Source organism: Trachurus japonicus, chromosome 9 (genome assembly GCF_045865225.1).
Source record: "Trachurus japonicus isolate A0001 chromosome 9, Traja_1.0".
NCBI classification, from domain to species: domain Eukaryota; kingdom Metazoa; phylum Chordata; class Actinopteri; order Carangiformes; family Carangidae; genus Trachurus; species Trachurus japonicus.
Window position 1 is genome coordinate 3069727 of NC_140915.1, and position 17583 is coordinate 3087309.

General features: G+C 44.4%; 1 protein-coding gene across 1 annotated transcript in view; it reads right to left on the reverse strand.

Moving 5' to 3' along the window:
• Positions 1 to 17583, reverse strand: part of LOC146980516 (uncharacterized) — a 528771-nt gene that overhangs the window by 508278 nt on the left and 2910 nt on the right. The window contains 1 exon segment of the mRNA XM_085787979.1: positions 9267 to 10323. Within this exon segment, the coding sequence (XP_085644105.1) occupies positions 9267 to 10323 (1057 nt within the window).

A 17583-nucleotide genomic window follows, 5' to 3' on the forward strand; every position in this document is an offset into this window, starting at 1 on the left:
TCACACTGGAGGTTGTGCTGTTGTACTGTATATCAGCACGGTGGGATTATCTGATCGAATCACAGCTGTGCTGATATACAGTACAACAGCACGACCTCTCGTGTGATATTGCTTAAATAAAGTGATGTAACAGCGCTACAGCAGGAACTAAAGTAGGCAGGTTAGGTTTTAGACTTTTTAGTGAACCACAAAAAGTAGAGTTAGCAGCTAACAGCTGTTAGCTTCATCTCTTGACTCGCTCCCACTGAAAACAGAAACACAGACCTGTGGACGTGAACCGGACGGACCGGAGGGCTCCTTGTCCTGGTGGACCGCGTGCTGCTCCTCCCCCGTAGTCCCAGTCTGGTCCTGGTTCTCCTCCTTTACTATGTTGTAGTCCTGGTGCTGGTTCTCCTCCTTAATTCCGGTCGTGTTCTGATCCAGGTCGCTAATTTCCCGGTCCAGGTTCTCCTCCTTCATCCTGGTCCTGGTCAGACGGGACCTCCTCATGGTGCCGTTCCACTGGCTCAGTACGGTACAGCACGGCTCTACTCGGTTTTATCCTCTTCTCCTCCTCCAGCCCCTCCCACCTGCTACCTGCTACTTCTTTGGTAACGCCCCAGCCCTAAACGTGACGTCAGCCGACTGCCTTCCCCTGATTGGCCAGAGCGTCGTCACTGGAAGACGAGTGAGTCTGGAGCTGAGGAGAGGGCCATCTGTTTTCCTTTGTATTCTCGCGAGCATGGTGTGTTTTTTCGGTCAGGACTCAATGTCCACATTGACTGGGCAATAAGTGCCTGCTACTGGTTTACAAATCACTGAATTTTTTTTTTTTTTTTGTGCTTTATTGTAAGCATAACATAATTATCTAAACACATAACATAGCATTATGCATTATACAGAGAGATAGAGGTGGACAAAGCAGACAGGGGGATAATGTAAAAGGAAACAAAAATGACAATAACAATACAAATAATGACATTACAAATAAAAATTTAATAAATAAATAAATACAAATAAACATTGCCAGATTTGGAAGAATCCATTTACCTAGTAAAAAGTTCTTAAAGAGGGGCTATGTTAAATCTTTCAAAAATACAGTTCGTTTTCATAGCTTTTTTATTTTTAATGTCTTTTATTGTAGTTGCATATTGGAGAATTTCTTGTGTGAAATGATCCAGGCTGGGTTTTGATTCTGTCCATTTTTTTTTGTGGATATGAAATTTGGCCATAAGTACTACCAGTTGTATAAAGAATGTTGTGTCTTTGTCCAGCTTGTTGTTTTTTACAAATCACTGAATGGTTTAGGTCCAGAATACATGAATGACATGTCAGTAGAGTCTAAACCCAGTAGAGCTCTGAGATCTACTGACTCAGGTCAGATAGTGGAGCTCAGAGTTCAGACCAGACATGGTGAAGCAGCATTTAGCTGTTATGCTGCAACAACTGGAACAAACTACCAGCAGACCTGAGATCAGCCCCAACTGTCAGCACTTTTAAATCCAGGTTAAAAACATTTCTCTTTTCATGTGCTTATAGCTGAGAACTTAAAACTTTATCTATTTTATTTTTATTTTACTTTTATTTGCTCTTGCTTTTAACTATGTTTTCAGTGTTTTGTTTGTTTTTATTCTGTCTTATGCTTCTTTTTTTTAATGTTCTGTCTTTATGTAAAGCACATTGCCTTGCCTTGCCTTGCCTTGCCTTGCCTTGCCTTGCCTTGCCTTGCCTTGCCTTGCCTTGCGGTTAACTTGTCCACTTGTCCACAGGTATTGTCACCTGACTCTGCATCACTTGCATCAGTGTCATCTAACATCATGTCCACATCACATTATCCATTTTGGATGATAGCACTCACGTCCAGCACACTGTATCAAGGATCTGTCCTTCTGAAATGGAAAAAATAAATGTGAAACAAATGTTTACCTATGTATAAATCCTACACATGCTTATTAGCTTGTAGATTACCTGCAGGAAAAGTTGGGGTGGTAGGGGAATTTAGTAAAATATAAAGTGTTTACACATTCACACATTTCACCAGTCACACAACACTGTCTGGCTAACCTATTACTGTGATTAGCATCCTAAAAGGCAGGTATGCATGCGCCCCCAACTTACCACCACACCCTACACTCTGAACATTCACACCTGCTCCAGAACATTACCACCTCCAAGCATCCCCCATTACTGCTTTGACTATGAATGGATTAGAAAATGAGCATGAACTGCTCAGCTTTCTGTGATGAGAGGAAACATCTCACAGAATTGAAGATAGGCCTAGGTAGAAATGAAGTAGTAAATTAAAATGATAAGCCATGGCAATATATTTAATTCCCATATAAATAACAAATACAATATCATAAAACTAGAAAATTTCCTCTCGGGAAATTTTGAATGGGCCACGGGGCTACTGCGGGTTGTGCCATCTCTGTCAACATGGGAATCAAACCCACGATCTTAAGGTCAAGACAGAGCTGATCAGACAGACACATGATCATCTTTCTATAAGCACTGATATGGAGGAGCTGTAACCACATTAGGTTAACTGTGTGTGTGTGTGTGTGTGTAACTGTAATCACATGAAGCTGGCTCTAGAGTCTGTGTGTGTGTGTGTGTGTGTGACTGACTTGTCACATAGTTAGTTAGTAGCTGCATCCTGTGTCAGTCTGATTTAGCTGTGTCTGTGTTTATAAACATTTAAACGAGCGCCAGGTGGATTGTTTATGAAGTTAACGAGCTCTGGCCTGAGGATCAAAGAGGTTACCACGGCGATAGGGGCCCCCGCAGGCTGAGACAGACAGAAACGTGGAGAAAAAGAGCCATTTTCTGCCTCTGCACCGGTCTCACATTTAGGCTTAGGGTGAGAAAACGGTAACTCCTATCAGAACAAAACACAGATCAACGTTGCTCTAAGGACTTACTGAAAATTTTGATACGATTTGGTGTTTCTACAGTAAATATTTTGGCGACGCTGGCAGTTTTAAAACATCAGGCCGTTCTGCTTCTCTCAGAAAATATTTGTATTGGACTCAATGAGGAGCAGAGACAGACGTGGCCGCACTTAGAGGCTCAGAGTTTAAATTCTGTAAGTCACTCTGATATTTTGAGCAGATTAAGAGATCGAGGATGAGCTCGTCTACAAACGTGGCGGAAATGATGTGTGTAGAGTGTAAATTGTGGCCGTTTGGAGTTTGGAAAGAGAAAAAATCAGGAGTTTTTCTGGCATCTCTCCCACTCTAACCGATGATGTCACGCACTCTGACACGAACATTCCGTGCAATACACACCCATTATAATCTCATAATTTCTCCAAAAATGATCATGGTCATTGATCATGGATTGATCAAAAACTATATGACCTATCAAAACGTGGAGTAATACGCCAATACACAAGACTTGTGTCTACTGTTTAAAGTTTAAATGGAGTCTCTAGGTGAAAGTATGCCTGAGCAGTAGACGTTTGTTAAACTCCAATGACTGGTCTTTTTCGCTCTTTTTTTCCCGCCCGTCCCATTGATTTTAATGCAAAAATTCTGTGCAGTTTTTCGCGAGGGAGGAGGGGAGAGGAGAGGAGAGGAGAGGAGAGGAGAGGAGAGGAGGGGAGAGGAGAGGAGAGGAGGAGAGGAGAGGAGAGGAGAGGAGAGGAGAGGAGAGGAGAGGAGAGGAGGGGAGAGGAGAGGAGGGGAGAGGAGAGGAGAGGAGAGGAGAGGAGAGGAGAGGAGAGGAGAGGAGAGGAGAGGAGAGGAGAGGAGGGGAGAGGAGAGGAGGAGAGGAGGGGAAAGGAGAGGAGGGGAGGGGAGGGGAGGGGAGGGGAGGGGAGGGGAGGGGAGAGGAGAGGAGAGGAGGGGAGAGGAGAGGGCTCTGTGCAGGGCCGTCCCTGACCAAAATGGGGCCCTAAGCGAAAAAATTTTGTCGGGCCCTCCTATAATCGATTACTAATGCAAACTACAACCACTAATACTGGCAGTTTAGCAGTTATATACTTATACTAATATTAATTTAAAAAAAACAATTGCTATCACTATCTATTATTACTATTATTGTCATTATTATCATCATTATTATTATTATTATTATTATATAGGCTACAACTACAATCCTAATAAAACATACTAATTCAGCACCAAAGAGACTGATATTTCAAAATGTAGCTACATTCAAATTCAGTTCCTTCTGTCAACCAAAGTATCAAATACACTCATTTCTATCAATATGTATCTCTAATATCTCCTCCAAAGCTGCCTGTCATAGATTAAATTCACCAACAGATCCTTGTGTGGAGATAAAATAGATTATAAAGTTTAGCCGAAAATATGACCAACAACTGATAAATTTACCACTGCCTTTCAACAGAGGTGAATGCATATAGACAAAGGTGTTAACAAGACATTTAATAAATGGTAAGGGCCGCTGGAAAATAACTTTCATCTCCAGACCACAGTCCACATGGAGGCTAGCAGCATCTCTCCTCCTACCTGCAGCAGCAGCTGTGCTGAGCATGGAGGTTTAGTGCTTGCTTATGCCACAAAGTTTTACATTTTTACTAGTGCTGGCTTTAACACCATTAGCAGCGTTAACGGACATTAACCCAGCCCAGCACTAACTTCAACAAATGCCCACCTTCGAGAGAAGCACGAGTTTCCTCTTGTTTTGGTTTTTTCCCCTCTTGCTCGCGCCTGACTCGTTCTTTTCGAAGCTATGATCACGTCTTCACCTGCAGCTGCTTGACAAGTGCCTGCAGCATCTGACCAGTGATTGGTCAGATCGACGCGTGACGGCGCGTGCGGTGTCAGATTACAAAAAAAAGGGTCTCTTCTCCCTCTTCTCCTGCCTCGCGCTGACAGCTGATCTAGTAGCGCGCACGACGGCTGTGCATATGCGCATCCTTTGTGCAAAACGGGGCCCCTATTGGATCGCGGGGCCCTACGCACTGTGCGTGATCTGCGTGTAGGCAGGGGCGGCCCTGGCTCTGTGTGACCAGATGTGTCCCCAGCAGTCTAAGCCTATTGATAGCTTTCAGTGACGTCACTTCCCAGGGACCTGGCGGTCAAAAGCAACATTCCAAAATGGCAGCGCAACGGACTTTCTATGGACAAACAACCGAGTAATGACTTAAATCATCTGCCAGCAGCCGAGAAAGAAAGATATAAAAACAACTTTGAAGTTTTGGGCACTTGTGACCCATATTCAACACCAGCTGCTGTATACGAGCTGTTTAAGATGACCAGTTCCCTGCCGAAGCTCGAGTTGGGCGATGTTTACGTTTACCTGGTGGAGAATCCATCATCCTCCACCGCTTGCAACCAATACCTCCGGTGTTATGGCTCAACTGGTTTCTGATTAAAAGCCCCATTTTGTAGTTTTTTGATCTTAAAATAATGTTTCTGAACTCATTGAAGTGGTAGAAATGTACCTATAACTTTCCTGTACGGGAACACCGTCCTGGTACCGCAGCTCCGCTGAGCTCCACAGTCTGAGCTCCAGCCCACTGAGCCCAGGCTCCCTGCTCCTCTCACCCACAAACCAGAGCCCTTAGCTGGGCTGCACGGTGACCAGCTTCCCCCCCCTTTACCCCCCGGAGCTTTGCTACGCACCGCTACCGACGGCAACGATGACGGCGGTCCGATAGCAGCAGGACCGGCGGCGGCAGCGAGACGGTAACGGGGGTCGGGACCGACCGTGGCGTGGCGAGGACGATGACCGGTATTGTTTAGCGTATTTTCAGAGTTTTTTCCATTAGTTCATAACTTTAACATGACAGGCTTTGTCATAGTGTGCACTGCAGTGTTGTGCAGAGTGAGAGTAGTGTGGCGCTGACTGTCCGTATGGAGGAATAAGCTCACTCACAGACGCATATTGGCTGCAGTAACATGTGAACTGTGGCTTGATTTGTGAATTTGTGACAAATCTGCGGACGGAAGTGCAGCACAGCTGTTGTTCGGTACGGTAACCAGTTAAATCAGACAACAGTTGGGCCATAACACCGGTATTTTTGAAGCAGCGGGGAGCAGTGTGTGTTTTTCTGCCTTGTCCTAAGCCGCGGACAGCGGGGAAGTGGATTGTTTTGACCGCCAGGAGGGCGTTCCATACGGGCCGTGACGTCACATGAAAGCTATCAATAGCAGTGTAGCTATAAAATGGTTCAGAGCTACCTGAACCAGCCCTAACTAAAAGCCCTGTCATAAAGGAAGGTCTTAAGTCTAGACTTAAATGTAGTTAGAGTGTCTGCCTCTTTGACCCATGGAGAGAGCTGGTTCCACAGTATAGAAGACCGGTAACTGAATGCTCTACCTCCCAGTCTGTTTTTAGAGATACTGGGAGTCACTAACAGACCTGCGTTCTGGGAGCGGAGTGCTCTGGTAGGACAGTAAGGAATGATTAGTTCTTTCAGATAGGATGGAGCTTTATCATTAAGAGCCTTATAAGTCAGCAGAAAGATTTTGAAGTCTTTTCTAAATCCTACAGGAAGCCAGTGGAGAGAAGCTAAAATGGGCTAAGATGTGTTCTCTCTAGTCCAACGCAGAAGGTTTGGTTGAAATCGGGCCGGTGGTTTTGGAGAAAATGACCAAAAACCACACAGGCCACTTTGAAAAAGGAGGCCACTCCGCGGGTTACTTTTTTTTTTTTTGACCAAAAATTAAAATTTCTCCAAACTCGGATATATCATCAGGGGGTCCGAGGGGAGTCCAACGCAGAAGGTTTGGTTGAAATCGGGCCGGTGGTTTTGGAGAAAATGACCAAAAACCACACAGGCCATTTTGAAAAAGGAGGCCACTCCGCGGGTTACTTTTTTTTTTTGACCAAACTTTTTTTTTTTTTGACCAAAAATTAAAATTTCTCCAAACTCGGATATATCATCTGGGGGTCCGAGGGGAGTCCAACGCAGAATGTTTGGTTGAAATCAGGCCGGTGGTTTTGGAGAAAATGACCAAAAACCACACAGGCCATTTTGAAAAAGGAGGCCACTCCGCGGGTTACTTTTTTTTTTTTGACCAAAAATTAAAATTTCTCCAAACTTGGATATATCATCTGGGGGTCCGAGGGGAGTCCAACGCAGAAGGTCTGGTTGAAATCGGGCCGGTGGTTTTGGAGAAAATGACCAAAAACCAAACAAGCGATTTTAAAAAGACGACAGGCGCGCGGCTTACGTTTTTTTTTTTTGACCAAAAATTAAAATTTCTCCAAACTCGGATATATCATCTGGGGGTCCGAGGGGAGTCCAACGCAGAAGGTTTGGTTGAAATCGGGCCGGTGGTTTTGGAGAAAATGACCAAAAACCACACAGGCCATTTTGAAAAAGGAGACCACTCCGCGGGTTACTTTTTTTTTTTTTGACCAAAAATTAAAATTTCTCCAAACTCGGATATATCATCAGGGGGTCCGAAGGGAGTCCAACGCAGAAGGTATGGTTGAAATCGGGCCGGTGGTTTTGGAGAAAATGACCAAAAACCACACAGGCCATTTTGAAAAAAAGGGCCACTCCGCGGGTTAAAGTTTTTTCTTAATGTAGTGTTATTTCATAGCTGTAGGGATCAGTGCCCGGTGCGATGGCCCGTGGCCCTAATAAACCAAAGGAAAAAAATAAACTATCACTAGAAGATTATCCTCCACAACAGCAATGCGTATGCAGTCCAGTGTTCCAGGGATGGAGAAAATGTAGCCTGCGGAAATTAAGTGTAAGGGGAATTGTGTGAAAGGGCTGAGTGTGAGGGTGTTTCAGATGCTGAGCCTACCACACCAGAGAGTGTAGCAGGACCTGTCCAGTGACCACGGGGTATCTGGGGTTCACTTCACTCTGGTTCCAGGGTGCCATTGCGAAGGGCCGCCATGCCGAACATTTACTTTAATATGTCGGAATGCCGGCCCTTAATTATTTATGGAAAAGGGGTGCCTTTCTGAACCTGAAAAAAGTCCGCCATTTAAAGGTTTAACACACTGGGTGTACACATTGCAGTGAATGCTTTCGTAGCACAGTGGTGAGAGCATCCGCCTCTAGCGCGGGAAATCAGTGTTTGACACCCGGAGGAGCTGCATATTAGCAGAGACTTTCTTGGCCGCTACACCTGATCTTTTTACTAAACTAAACCAACTCCTGTCTACATTGCCTAAACCCAACCAAAGCACAGAGCAAGGACATGTATTTTTCAGCAGGAGCACCGCGGCTGCATCAGACTCGCACCTGGGTGAAACTTTGGAGGGGGGGGGGGCTGTCCCCGCGGCGCGATCGTGTCAAGCCGGGCAGGAAGTCAAACCACGAGAGAATCCGGTCAATTTTCAAAATAAAACACATTAGGAAGGAAGGAAGGAAGGAATTTTTGGAATGGGGGTCGCCCCCCCCCTACACTCTACATCAAGTGGGTGGCTCGCCATTGTGTCACTTCACAGGAAGGTCCAAACAAAAAATAAAAAACCAAAAGAACAGAAAAACAAAAACACCTGACCTGTCAACAGACAGGGTCAGAGAAATGTCATCAGTGCTACGTCACTGCATAGTTTACGTTTGGGAACGTAAGCGACTGCATAGTTAGGTTTGCACATTCCGGTACGTCGCACAGCAAACGCAGCAGTTAACGGTTGCGTAATCATGACAAATTAAAAATGCTGCCATGTTATAGAACTTAATAAAAGAAAAGAAAATGTAATGCAGACTGATCAGCTCATTGTGAAACATAATTTATTGATGTGAATGTGGTGATTTCTGTACAGAGCCCCAGGCAGCGCTGCTCTGCTGTCCAATACACACATGAAGCTTCACTTTTCATTCAAACAAACTAATGTGACTGCTACAATTGTTAGATTTCATCAATGAGACCAACATTTATCTCCTATAAAGAATTTAACCAGCCGGCGGTAAACCTCTTAAAACCTGCGGGTTAGGGTTAGGTTTGGGGACGTCATCTGGTGGTTTGGGAAACACTGACATTTTTCAACATTTTTTAAAAACATTTTATTGACCAAACAACAAATCAATTAATCATTTACATATCAACAGGCTAATCGAGGATGAAAATAATCGTTAGTTGCTCAGGTGTAGGACCGTCCCGTCCCGTCCTCTAGCTGCTGTGGAGCTGCTGGTGTTTCTCCAGGTTGTTGGACTGGCTGAAGGCCTTTCCACACTGCCCACACACATATGGTTTTTCTCTGGTGTGGACACGTTGGTGGGCCGTTAATTTTCCTAAGGTAGTGAACGCCTTCCCACACTGCCCACACACGTACGGCCTCTCTCCGGTGTGGATGCGCTGGTGGGCTGCTAACCTACTGGAGTCAGCGAACGCCTTCCCACACACTTACGGCTTCTCTCTGGTGTGGACGCGCCGATGGATCGTTAACGCTCCGGATTGAGTGAACGCCTTCCCACACTGCTCACAGCTGTATGGTTTCTCTCCGGTGTGGATGCGCCGGTGGACCGTTAAATTTGAGGAGCAAGCGTAGGCCTTTCCGCACTGTTCGCAGCTGTACGGCTTCTCTCCAGTGTGGATGCGCCGATGGATCGTTAACTGCCCGGAGCTCTTGAACCCCTTCCCACACTGCTCGCAGCTGAACGGCTTCTCTCCAGTGTGGACACGCCGATGGGCCGTTAAATGTCCGGAGACAACAAAGCCCTTCCCACACTGCTCGCAGCTGTACGGCTTCTCTCCGGTGTGGTAGCGCTGATGGATCGTTAACTCTTTGGAGGTAGCGAACGCCTTCCCACACTGCTCACAGCTGTACGGCTTCTCTCCGGTGTGGATGCGCTGGTGGACTGCTAAATGTCCGGAGGTAACAAACCCCTTCCCACACTGCTCGCAGCTGAACGGCTTCTCTCCGGTGTGGACGCGCTGATGGATCGTTAACTCTTTGGAGGTAGCGAACGCCTTCCCACACTGCTCACAGCTGTACGGCTTCTCTCCGGTGTGGACACGCCGATGGATCGTTAACACTCCGGATTGAGTGAACGCCTTCCCACACTGCTCGCAGCTGTAGAGCTTTTCGCCGGTGTGGACGCGCCGATGGATCGTTAACGCTCCGGGTTGAGTGAACCCCTTCCCACACTGCTCACAGCTGTATGGTTTCTCTCCAGTGTGGATGCGCCGGTGGGTCATTAAATTTGAGGAGCTAGCGAACCCCTTTCCGCACTGCTCGCAGCTGTATGGCTTCTCTCCGGTGTGGACGCGCCGGTGGACTGCTAAATGTCTGGAGGTAGCGAACGCCTTCCCACACTGCTCACAGCTGTACGGCTTCTCTCCGGTGTGGATCCGCTGGTGAATTTTCAGGGTGTACGCCCTTGTGAAGGCGGCGCCACACTGCTCACAGCTGTACGGCTTCTCTCCGGTGTGGATCCGCTGGTGAATTTTCAGTCCTGACAAGTCGGTGCACGATGTGCCGCACTGCTCGCACCTGTACGCCGTCTGTCCACATTGGCGCTGCCGGCGGTGAGCGTTCAGATGAACTGAGGTCCTGAACGCGTTCCCACACCCGTTACAGCTGTGTGGTTTCACCTTGGTGTGGTCCTGTTTCTATGGCAACAGACAGGGAGAGAGAGAATGAATCAATGATGGATGATGGATGGACATTTGTTTTCCTTCATTCAAGGTGCACAGAAAAGAAAAATGAATTTGATTCCACTATGGCCAGTGATATTGGATCCGTCATCCATCAATCAAACGTCTGAGACACACAGACACACACACCGAGCTTGGTCTCACCCCAAACACTGAATATCCCGCCCGCTTGATAATGATGAGATGGGCATGAGGGAGGGGGATGGAGGATGAGAATGGCGAATGATTGGCCAGTGTTAGAGGCTACGCAATTATATTTTTCATTTTCACAGTGGACTGTTGTGATTAATGTGGTAATTTATGTACGTAGGCTACAGACCACCAAGGCAGCCCCTTTCTTCTGTCTAATACAGCTTCACATTTCGTTCAAACAATGCGGCGGCCACAATTGTTAGACTTCATCAATGAGACCAGCATTTATCTCCCAAAAAGCCGGCCGGCGGTAACCCTCTAAAAAACCTGCGGGGAAATTTAATTAGCCGCAGATAATCCCACCGTGCTGATATACGGTACAACAGCACGACCTCCAGTGTGATATTGCTTTTATACAACAGTGCTACGAGCGCATTTTAGAACAGTAACAAACTACAAGAGATTATGATTTGTTTGTTTATTCATTTATTTGGCTCCGCCAACAGAAATAGTTCTGCAACTGGAAGGGAGACGAGGCTGTTGCCAGGCAACACATAAACATTAAACTAGCTTGCTACTAGCTACCAGCTTTTCCACTGAGCTGCTTCCAGTGCTGGTTCTGGTTCTGAGCCCATGTCTGATTAGCACCGCAGCAACAGGACCAGCGTGAAGACACAGAGACGTTATCGATACCGTATTACATCTGTTTATCTGCTATGTAGGCTAATCGATATAAACACAGTTGAAGCTAAGTAGCTGAGCTACGTGGCTAACAACAGCTAACGCTAATATCAAAACACATCGCCGTCAAAACGTAGTTGCCCCCGCGGCGATTTTTTTCCAGCCGGGTTTAGTAGAGATTTATCTCCAATTAGACGGACCAGGTCAGGTCCAGGTTTTAATGTTCAGGTCCGTTTCTAACTGTAGTAGCAGCAGAGAGATGGGGCAGCTCCTGTATGGGGAGCCTGGCTCTGACTTAGCTCCTGTCCAGCTGAACAGCGGAGTGATAACGTCCGTAAAAAGTCGCAGTGCTACGTCTCTTGTCCAATCAAATTGCTCGGCTGGGACCGGTCGGAACTAACTGTTGTATAAAATGTAATAAAGTGATGTAACAGCGCTACAGCAGGAACTAAAGTAGGCAGGTTAGGTTTTAGACATTTTAGTGAACCACAAAAAGTAGAGTTAGCAGCTAACAGCTGTTAGCTTCATCTCTTGACTCGCTCCCACTGAAAACAGAAACACAGACCTGTGGACGTGGACCGGACGGACCGGAGGGCTCCTTGTCCTGGTGGACCGCGTGCTGCTCCTCCCCCGTAGTCCCAGTCTGGTCCTGGTTCTCCTCCTTTACTATGTTGTAGTCCTGGTGCTGGTTCTCCTCCTTAATGCCGGTCGTGTTCTGATCCAGGTTGCTAATTTCCCGGTCCAGGTTCTCCTCCTTCATCCTGGTCCTGGTCAGACGGGACCTCCTCATGGTGCCGTTCCACTGGCTCAGTACGGTACAGCACGGCTCTACTCGGTTTTATCCTCTTCTCCTCCTCCAGCCCCTCCCACCTGCTACCTGCTACTTCTTTGGTAACGCCCCAGCCCTAAACGTGACATCAGCCGACTGCCTTCCCCTGATTGGCCAGAGCGTCGTCACTGGAAGACGAGTGAGTCTGGAGCTGAGGAGAGGGCCATCTGTTTTCCTTTGTATTCTCGCGAGCATGGTGTGTTTTTTCGGTCAGGACTCAATGTCCACATTGACTGGGCAATAAGTGCCTGCTACTGGTCTACAAATCACTGAATTTTTTTTTTCTTTTGTGCTTTATTGTAAGCATAACATAATTATCTAAACACATAACATAGCATTATGCATTATACAGAGAGATAGAGGTGGACAAAGCAGACAGGGGGATAATGTAAAAGGAAACAAAAATGACAAAACAATACAAATAATGACATTACAAATAAAAATTAAATAAATAAATAAATACAAATAAACATTTTCAGATTTGGAAGAATCCATTTACCTAGTAAAAAGTTCTTAAAGAGGGGCTATGTTAAATCTTTCAAAAATACAGTTCGTTTTCATAGCTTTTTTATTTTTAATGTCTTTTATTGTAGTTGCATATTGTAGAATTTCTTGTGTGAAATGATCCAGGCTGGGTTTTGATTCTGTCCATTCTTTTTTGTGGATATGAAATTTGGCCATAAGTACTACCAGTTGTATAAAGAATGTTGTGTCTTTGTCCAGCTTGTTGTTTTTTACAAATCACTGGTTTAGGTCCAGAATACATGAATGACATGTTAGTAGAGTCTAAACCCAGTAGAGCTCTGAGATCTACTGACTCAGGTCAGATAGTGGAGCTCAGAGTTCAGACCAGACATAGTGAAGCAGCATTTAGCTGCTATGCTGCAACAACTGGAACAAATAGCAGACCTGAGATCAGCCCCAACTGTCAGCACTTTTAAATCCAGGTTAAAAACATTTCTCTTTTCATGTGCTTATAGCTGAGAACTTAAAACTTTATCTATTTTATTTTTATTTGCTCTTGCTTTTAACTCTGTTTTCAGTGTTTTGTTTGTTTTTATTCTGTCTTATGCTTCTTTTTTTTAATGTTTTGTCTTTATGTAAAGCACATTGAGTTGCCTTGGTATGAAATGCGCTATATAAATAAAGATGCCTTGCCTTGCCTTGCCTTGGTTGGTTAACTTGTCCACTTGTCCACAGGTATTGTCACTTGACTCTGCATCACTTGCATCAGTGTCATCTAACATCATGTCCACATCACATTATCCATTTTGGATGATAACACTCACGTCCAGCACACTGTATCAAGGATCTGTCCTTCTGAAATGGAAAAAATAAATGTGAAACAAATGTTTACCTATGTATAAATCCTACACATGCTTATTAGCTTGTAGATTACCTGCAGGAAAAGTTGGGGTGGTAGGGGAATTTAGTAAAATATAAAGTGTTTACACATTCATACATTTCACCAGTCACACAACACTGTCTGGCTAACCTATTACTGTGATTAGCATCCTAAAAGGTAGGTATGCATGCGCCCCCAACTTACCACCACACCCTACACTCTGAACATTCACACCTGCTCCAGAACATTACCACCCCCAAGCATCCCCCACCACTTCTTTGACTATGAATGGATTAGAAAATGAGCATGAACTGCTCAGCTTTCTGTGATGAGAGGAAACATCTCACAGAATTGAAGATAGGCCTAGGTAGAAATGAAGTAGTAAATTAAAATGATAAGCCATGGCAATATATTTAATTCCCATATAAATAACAAATACAATATCATAAAATAAAACAATATTTGTAACAAAACATAAGGACAAGGTCTAGAATGTGTAGAACATGTGTAATTTAAAGTAGGCTACTCGATTCCAGAAGAAAAAATACAGTTGTGCAAAATTGGTTTCTTGGGTGATGTTCCCATTTATTGTAACAATAAAGGTTACTAGAAAATTTCCTCTGGGGAATTTTTGAAAGGCCCACGGGGCTACTGCCAGTTTTGCCATCTCTGTCAACATGGGAATCAAACCCACGATCTTAACCCTCTATGGTACCATGTTGCCCTCAGGCAACATACCACTTTCTGGCCTGTCACATCTCCACAATTCATCCCATTCAATGCTGTAATACTTTAAAAAAGAGAGGAGACCTTAGAGAACCAATAACAATGCTTTAATTTATCACATGACTTTCAAGAAGCCACTGAAACCCTTTTTTGCAGACTTTTTCAAAGGAAACAGGTTTGCCATTTTGCTCCACTAAAACGGTCTGAAAACATACAGTAACTTCCTGGCCCCTTTTCATCTGGAAAAAAATATATTTACACTAATAGATTAGTAAAGTTTAATTTTTAATAGTTCCATGCAATTTATTTACTTATTAAATAATGGAAACTTGTTAAAATGCACCTGTTGCCCCAAAGCAACAACGTACCATTATAGAAAATTGCAATGTTGCCTTGAGGCGACAGTGGACCATTATGGAATCAATATTGCATTATGAGACTATGGTAGTGTGTGTTCAGGTGTAAATATGTTCAAAAACATATAATTCATCATAATTTTGTTTTTTATCCTTAATAAATTTGATTTTGGATGCAGTAAAGTAAACATCAGGCTGTTATGACGATGATGAGGAAGATGAGAGTGAGAATTTGGATGAGGATGAAGCCAGTGAAGGGTAAAGTCTACAGAGACTGCTGTTTCTAATACAGTAGATGATGAACCGTAATAGTACAATGTTGCCTACAGTCAACAAATCCCCAAAACTTCCAAAAATAAATAATTTTTAAAAATGTCTTTAGATTATGTTTATTTAGTCTATTTTGAGACATAAAAACGCTCCAAACATTTTTTCCCCACTGGCATCATGATGCAGCTACCATAGAGGGTTAAGGTCAAGACAGAGCTGATCAGACAGACACATGATCATCTTTCTATAAGCACTGATATTGTCATTTAAGTGGTTGTGCAGTTCATTATGTGTTGAAAGGTAGCCTACTGAGTGCATTAAGAATTGTGTTAGAAAGGGTTTAACAAAAAAAAGAAAAGAAAACTAGACACCCCTATAAATATGTTTTTATTTAATTTTATTGTGGCAGCAAATGGTATTTCAGTGCTCATTTCATTGTACTGTTGTTTTTGGTGTTAGCGCGATACTTTCTTATGTCAGTAGAGGGCGCCTTGCGCCCGAAAGGAACACAAAACCCCTTAGAGGCAGATCCTGCAGATTGAATAAATCCTGCAGTCCTGCTAAACAGAAGCCCATGTCTTTCTGCCTCTTTGTGTTTACATACAGCTACTGACCTGGCGGCAGAGGCCATCGTGACTCTCCCTGACACCCCGAGGTCAGGGGGGTGATATCTGTCTGTCTGTCTGTCTGTCTATCTATCGGGGTCATTCCTATGTTCCCACAGCCCTATGTTCCCTCAGCCCTATGTTCCCTCATTTCTAACTTTTGTTGTCACTGAAAATTAGGCCCTATGTTCCCTCAGCCCTTTGGTCCCACCATTGGTTGGGTTTAGGCAATGAAGAAAGGAGTTGGTTAAGTTTAGTAAAAAGACCAGGTAGAGGCTAGACAGGTAGAGAGAGTCCAGAGGGAACATAGGAGGGAACATAGGACTGTGGGAACATAGGCACGCTCCCCTATCTGTGTTTTACTGTCACCAGTGTTGTGCTAGTTACTGAAAAATAGTAACTAGTTACAGTTACTAGTTACTCCATTAAAAAAGTAACTCAGTAACTCAGTTACTTAAACCAAAAAGTAATGCGTTACTAAGAAAGTAACTTTTTTCGTTACTTTAAAACGTTTTTTTCCAATGCTCCCATTAAATAAAGGTTGATTGAATTCCCCTCTAACCTCATTTCAGTTCTGTACTGATGCTGATGAAAAAACATCTGTTTTTATCTGTAAAATGTTACCATCATCATCATGCTGCATGATGAGCAAATACAGCAGCTTTGACCCAACAGAAGTGCAAAAAAATCTTGAGGATACGTCTTGACCGAGTTACATTCAAGAACCTGTTTTCTGTGACGGAAAGTAAATTCACTCAAGTGGTAATTTTTTCCGATCGATCAGCTGTGTTTACCGTTTCAGGTGTCATAATTGGAGTCCGTCTGTCGGACTCTAACCGCTGCTGCTCGGTGGAGTGGGTGCTGGTGTGTCTCGCTGTGACTCTGGAGCTGTGTCCCAGTTCAGGGGCTGCAGCCTGAACTGACACACAGCTTCGATCTCGGATGCTGCGTTAGCAAAGTTACCTTCGCTCGCCGTCATGCCGTGCCCAGCCCTGCCCTGACCGGTCCAGTCCTCTTCATGGAGCTTGTTTGATTACGTGTGGGACGCTAGAGGGCACCGAGTGGTTTGTTTTTCACAGTCACACAGTGCCAGTGTGCTCTGTCTTTCAATTCAATGAAACTTTATTGATCGCAAAAATGTTATGGGAACTGTGTGCCGCTGTAAAACCTCGCCGAAAGGAACGGAGTAACGCAGCGTCTGGTAACGGTAACGGAGTTACTGATTTTAAAAAAACAACGCGTTACGTTATTAGTTACTGAAAAAAGTAACGGCGTTACTAATAACGCGTTACTACCCAACACTGACTGTCACACACCTGCAGGAAAAGCTCAGTGTCAACGATAGACTGTATCCTGGCAACCGCCTTAAAGTGAAGCGTTCTGTGGACGGTTCGTTTCTGTCGTTGGTTCGTGTTTACAACATTAAAACGTGTTGATACCGGTTGATACCAGTGTCTAACATGGATCTAAGACAAGGCAATTTTATTAGTATAGCCCGTTTTTACCACCAGTTTGTCTCAAAGGGCTTTACATCCCATCATAACAACATCCTCTGTCCTTAGACCCTCACATCGACTGAGGAAAAACTCCATGGAAAACCCTTTTAACAGGGAAAACCAGGAGAAAGCTCAGGGTGAGCAACAGAGGAGGGACCCAGGGACCACCCAGGACGGACAGACGGGACAGAGATGTTGTTACAGACAAGAAAACAGTTTACAGTTTATGTCACAGAATGTGAGAATATAGGAGGTTATCCTGGTGTACAATGGAGCTCTGGTGAATCAATAACATTATCTTTTAGTTATTTATTTATTTTTAAAGATAATACATCATCAAATAGTATCAATAACGTTATTGAATCATTTCTACTGTGTTGGATGACTTAAATAAGCAGTGTCAGGCCATAAACAGTGTTTCACTGTTTTTAAACTGGTGGAAAGTTGGATTAGATTAAAGTGTGTCAGGTGGAGTCAATACAACAACTGGTTTGAACAACTTGCCATGCGTATGCAGTCCAGTGTTCCAGGGATGGAGAAAATGTAGTCTGCGTAAATTAAGTGTAAGGGGAATTGTGTGACAGGGCTGAGTGTGAGGGTGTTTCAGATGCTGAGCCTACCAC